General features: G+C 38.2%; 1 protein-coding gene across 3 annotated transcripts in view; it reads left to right on the plus strand.

Annotated features, from left to right (window-relative positions):
* ANO3 (anoctamin 3) overlaps positions 1-5178 on the plus strand; it is a 111573-nt gene extending 106395 nt beyond the window's left edge. For all 3 annotated transcript variants that reach the window (XM_059473530.1, XM_059473532.1, XM_059473531.1), the window contains exons 25-27: positions 93-173; positions 1028-1133; positions 1909-5178. In XM_059473530.1, the coding sequence (XP_059329513.1) occupies positions 93-173; positions 1028-1133; positions 1909-2091 (370 nt within the window). In that variant the 3' untranslated portion in view covers positions 2092-5178. The remainder of the gene's footprint in view (positions 1-92; positions 174-1027; positions 1134-1908) is intronic.
* The last annotated feature ends 822 nt before the right edge of the window (positions 5179-6000 follow it).

A 6000-nucleotide genomic window follows, 5' to 3' on the forward strand; every position in this document is an offset into this window, starting at 1 on the left:
AGTATCTGATAGCAGAATATGTTTACATACAGGATGTTTATTGTATAACCACTTTATGAAGAAAGTGCTGCCCATATGGCTTTTTCTTTCAGATGCTTAAAAGGATATGTCAACAGCAGCTTGTCAGTATTTGATTTGAGTGAACTTGGGATGGGATACTCAGGATATTGTCGGTACGTTTCCTTACTCTCACTTTTTGCAATACAGGCATGGACATTAATGCAGACAGTAAATTAACAGTGCTGAAATTGCTGGCATTCCTTTTTTGCCCTTAAAAGCATTGGAGTTCATGTTTGTTCAACATGGAGTCCTTGGGTACAAAGAGTGTGTGGTAAGATACACTGCTAACATACTGGAAATTTGTGTTTTAAGTTTTTGTAGACTCCTGCAAGCCATTATCTTTCATGTCTCTATGAATTATTTAATATAATTGTTTTACCAGCTGCCAAGAAGGGTAAAAATCCTCATTTCAATTTTGTTAAGCATTCTCAAGTCAATAAATTTAAAATACACAATTAAAATTTTTGTTACCTCTCTAAACCAGATTGAGATTACAATTCTTGCAAACAATTATGCAAGATGAATATAAGAAATACAGCATAAAAATTAAATAGGACATGAGCACACTTCTGTTTTCTGACTTAGGTTTGCAGTAAGCATTAGCTTAAATTAGGATCATATTTCATTTATGCAAACTTTGTCTGGAGACTCTCAAAGGCTTGTAAGCAAAGACAAGAACCAATTTAGAATCAATACACTTAACACTCCAGCTTTTTAACAATAAAAGAAACTGTTTGCTCTGGATTTTTAGAAGCAAAAAGTACTGTCTCATAAACAGCTTTATTTAACAGCCTGTATTCTGGACAGCTCTCCCTTTCAGTTTAACTCCTCTTGCAGTCTGCTTTCACTTCAGTTTCTCTCCTTTTAGCCAGATCTGGGATGAACCAGAGAGCCCTTGGCCATGTCAAAAGTTTTAGTTGCTCAAGAGAGCACAGAGTAACTCACTGGTTTTCTCTTTGCTCTGCAGGTACAGAGACTACAGAGCCCCACCATGGAGTTCGACTCCGTATGAATTCACTTTGCAGTTTTGGCATGTCCTGGCAGCACGGCTGGCCTTCATCATAGTATTTGAGGTTAGTTGTGGAAGGGAGCAAGCCCTTTCTACCTTTTATAGGTCTGAGTTGATTCTTTATAGTTGTCCTATAAGTAAATTGTCATTTTAATCAATTGTTTGTTCATTACAGTCAAGACAGAGGAAAAAAAATTGTGTTCCCCAAACTGTTGACTATCAGCTACTTCAAACAGAACTGACAGAGCATGCACTTGCTGTAGAACTCCTCTAAAATCATATTTCCTTGACAGTCATCTTATCCATCATGTTGGTTCCCTGCCCAATCGTTCCTATTTTATTGAAAAAGAAGAAATGCAAGTTTCGTGTATATTAGGTACAGTTATTACAAGATAGAATGTGTGTCAGGAAGATGATACATGATTCTAGGTTAATATAAAAGTTGAAACATGTATACTAAGTTTGAAGTACGTATTGCATACTCCCTAGGACTCTAATCACCTATTTCCTTGATAAGCCCTGAACAAAGACTGCTTGTAGGTAGTGTTGGCATTTGTTGATCAAACTAGCATATCCTGTAGTCACATCTTCATTTAAGTCACCAACTCTACTCTTTGTTTTCCTTCTTAGAAAACTTCAGCATTTGCCCATTTCTTTTAGATGACTCATTTACTCCCATAGGAGTGTTTTTATTAAGAAAAAAAACCAAAGGAGTTGCCTTGCAGTCACAAATTGAATCTCAGTTCCAGTTTTGCCACAGACTTTTAGGCTCTAAACCGTAGTCCTACAAAGGAATACTTATTGATATGTTAAGCAATTATTTTTGTTTTTCTTTTCAGCATCTTGTTTTTGGAATAAAGTCTTTCATTGCCTACCTAATTCCAGACATACCCAAAGACTTGTGTGACAGAATGAGAAGAGAGAAATACTTAGTCCAGGAAATGATGTATGAGGCTGAACTGGAACATTTGCAAAGAGAAAGGAAAAAGAATGGGAAACAGTATCACCATGAATGGCCTTAGTCACTACAATGCTACAACAAAACCACTTTGGAATTGGAGAGAGAAGTTGCAAAATGAAGTTCAGTCTGGCATCCGTGTGAGATTTGGTGGTGGTGTATTTATGTTCTTGCTAGGCAGTGCAATTGCATACTTTGGTGGGCACCGAGAAATGGATGTTTCCAGTGATGTCAATGAAAAGCCTTACCTGTAACTGGTCTGTGATGAGCTCCAATGATAATTGGCATTCAGAAATGTGCAGAGTAAAAATCTGAGCACTGTTTAAAAAAAAGGCAATGGGTTTTCATGCTGTTTATGAAGATACTATCAGCATGATGAAAACAGAAAATTACCTGTGAACCTATAGAGTAAGGGCATGACTAAAACCAACTTACGTGATATCCACTACTTCTACAGCTTCTGATTGCTCAGCTCCATCTCTAATGCCTCTGAAGAAAAGAGCAATTGTTGCCTTTGTGGCCATGACTTGATCTTTAAGGCTTACTGTTTTGTCAGGTTTGTCCTAGTCTCTTGTTGAGATTGTGGATGTGGTCCTACCCTAAAAAAGGGGTCTGTGGCTGCTAAATATATACTATGCAGTTTAAGATTTGCACATTAGTGTCATTAGTGTAATTAATTTATACATCTAGTTGAAAACCAAAAAGTCCAAATTCAGAAAGAAAACAGCAGTACCAGGAGAAGGTAATTTTCTATTTGAAAATTACACAGCTGTTGAGTTGTCCTTGCACTTTTCTGTGTGAAAGGCCATCTCCACATGCTTCCAGCATGAAAGAACTGTCATTTTCATGCTAACTGTGTTACTGTTCCTCTTGATCTGCCTGGGCAATGATTCCATGACTTCAGAGAGTGCTGACTTGAAATACTCCCATGCAGTGCAAATTACTTTTTCTTCAAATACAATTACATCTTTATAGTATGCAAGCTTCTGCCAATATATATGAGGCACACAGTATAGCATTGTGGCTTGCTTTTTCAGGGAAGGAGAAGAAGAGGAATTTGTAACAAGGTTCTTCTTGTAATAGTAAATGTTGCAGTAATGTACACTTCTTTTATTGGCCTAAATATGTCATAACATTGGAGCTGGATACAGGCAAATATGTATACAGATTGTATATAAATGCATACACACACGGTATTTACTATTATTATTAGTAGTAGTATGCCTTCTTACACTTGGGGTGGATTTTTTGATAAAATCACTAAAAAAGTAGGTGTTCATTGAAGAATCAAATTTCAATTTTTATGTGCAAACAGCATACTGCAGTGTTGCTTGTGGTTAATAGTCACATTTTGGTGATGAAATTGTCTGTTACTAGCATTTCATAATACAGGAAAAGCGCTTAATGTTTTTAACAAATTTAAGGGATACCTTGAAGGGAAGGGAATGGATAAACAGAGTTACAGTTGTTCTGTTTCTCTCCTACAGTTTTAAATAATGCTTTTCTGTATTGGATGAGAAAAATCTAAAAAACAAAGAGTCAGCAAAGCACAATAGCTACAAAGTCTACAAATTTTGACATTATTTTTAGGGATAAAGCTACAGCAAAATCACTGCTGGCAGATATCAAAAGACCTGAATTTTTGCTATTTACATTAATCTTGTGTAATTAAAAAGTGTGATTTTAGTATTCACTTGCATTTATTAGCACAATAATTTTATTTTATTTCACTGAAATTAATTTCAAGAGTCAAGAGCCCATCAAAGTAGGTAAATAGGATCTGTTGTATCCAGAGAGCCTAACATCAGACTTTCAAGTTCTTCAGTTGTTTCACCACATTCATGAGCTTTCTTGATTAATTTCAGCTCTGTTACCAGACAAGGTACTTGTAGGAGTATCTATAGTACGGCATAAAAGGAGGAAGGAAATTTGAAGATCTGGCCCAATCAGGTATATTACCCATTCATTCTGTGATAAAGGGCGGATGGAACGCAGCTTGCCATATTTTGGAAAGGCTGTTTTGTTCCTTCATCTTCTGGGTTGTGCATTAAATTCCTCAGAAGTCATTATCAGAAAAAATTACTGCACTCTCTTCAGTGCTAATACAGTCACGAGGTTTGATTTAATTTATTGTTTCTTTGTCTCATTCTGTGGACTGTCAAGCACTGTTTGACAGCAGTAACCGTGTTTCACAGTTTTTATTTGTGTGCCAGCTTGTGATAATATTTGAATGCTACAGAAGGCCACAAATGAGCTCATTGTAATATCTTCTCTAAAAACAAAATGTCTTGGCTGGCCCAAGTTATAAAGATTCAGAGTAAAATCAGGCAAAAATCAGAAACATTATTTTATACTTTTTTGGCTTTGCTATTGATATTGGCATGTGTCAATACATACCAAGGCAAATTCCAAAACCACATTAAACAATCTTTTTGTATTTGAGATTTACATTTATATATATTATGAATTTTTTTCAACACTGGGATATAAGAGCGTATGAAAGGCAAGTATGTAGATCTGACATGGTGCATTTTATGCCCTGGGAAAGGACAAGAAGTTTGGAGAAACACTCTGTATGTCCTTTACTTTTGGAGGACATCAACTGTCTAGCCATTTGCTTAAGCAGAGAAACCTTTTTGCTGGACTTTGCTCAGTATGCTGTTTTCATTGACTGCACGTTATTTTCCTAAATAATAAGGCACACACTGTCCTCAGGAATAATGTATTTTTTGAATGGTGAATGATCTTTTAATATTTTAAATATTGTCTTTTCAAACAAATGACTAATATGACTAGACTGTGCATGCAGGCTGCATTTGTGAAATTTGACAAAGCTTTAGAACCTCAGTTTGTGCAAAAATGCTTTAGATCATTGCAGGTCTGATCTATGGAAAGTTTGCTCTATGCATGCGCCCTTAGAGAGACTGCATGAGCAACTGGATTTTTTTATATATGAAGTATTTGTTCAAAATGTGTTAATTATTCTTAACCAAATTCTGCATCTTGATTCAGACAAAAAATATTTCTATTTCAGGAATGGCACAAAGTTCAGATACATGAGATGCACCTCATTTCTTACAACTTTTTATTCTTAATTTGTGCCTAATGTATGAGATATGAATTTTGATGAATAAAAAAAGGAAGATAAGAATTCTATTTTATTGCCCATCCTAATGAGAGGTTCCCCTAAGTTTGTCTCTGCAATCAGGGAGGCATTAAGAGTATTCACAACTGAGTGCTAAGGCTTGCCTGAGTGTTGAACTCAACTCCCACAGCACACTGACTGAGAATCCTTCTTTGGATATTTGGAAACAAGGCAAACCTCATGATGAGTTCAGTAAAGCCTTGGAAACTGTCACCCATGGTGTTCTCCTGGAGAAGGTGGCAGCAGGTGCACTCTTAGCTGGGTTAAAGCTGGATGGCCATGCCCAGAGGGTGGCAGTGAAAGCTGTTTATCCAGCTGGCAGCTGGTCAGGAGTGTGGTTCCCCAGGGGAACCGCCAGTTCTGTTTAATGTCCTTATCAATGATCCGGACAGGGGATCAAGGGCATCCTCAGTGAGTTTGCAGCCAATCCTAAGTTGGGTGGGACTGTTGAAGGCTCTGCAGAGGGACCTGGACAGGCTGGATCCATGGGCCCAGCTCAGTGGAGTGCTCAGTGTGGCCAAGTCTTGTCCCTGGATCACAAGAACCCATTGCAGTGCTGCAGGCTGGGGGCAGAGTGGCAAAGGAGCTGGGGGTGCTGGCCAGGAGCAGCTGAGCGTGAGCCAGCTGTGCCCAGGTGGGCACAAAGACCAATGGCATCCTGGCCTGTGTCAGAAACAGGGTGGGAGCAGGAGCTGATTGTCCCCTGCACCTGGCACTGGTGAGGTCATGCATTGAGACTTGTGTCCAGTTCTGGCCTCTCAGTTCCAGGCAGACACTGAGGTGCTGGAGCATGTCCAGAGAAGGGCAGTGAAGCTGCTGGGGCATCTG

The sequence above is a fragment of the Ammospiza nelsoni genome, chromosome 6 (assembly GCF_027579445.1).
Source record: "Ammospiza nelsoni isolate bAmmNel1 chromosome 6, bAmmNel1.pri, whole genome shotgun sequence".
NCBI lineage: Eukaryota > Metazoa > Chordata > Aves > Passeriformes > Passerellidae > Ammospiza > Ammospiza nelsoni.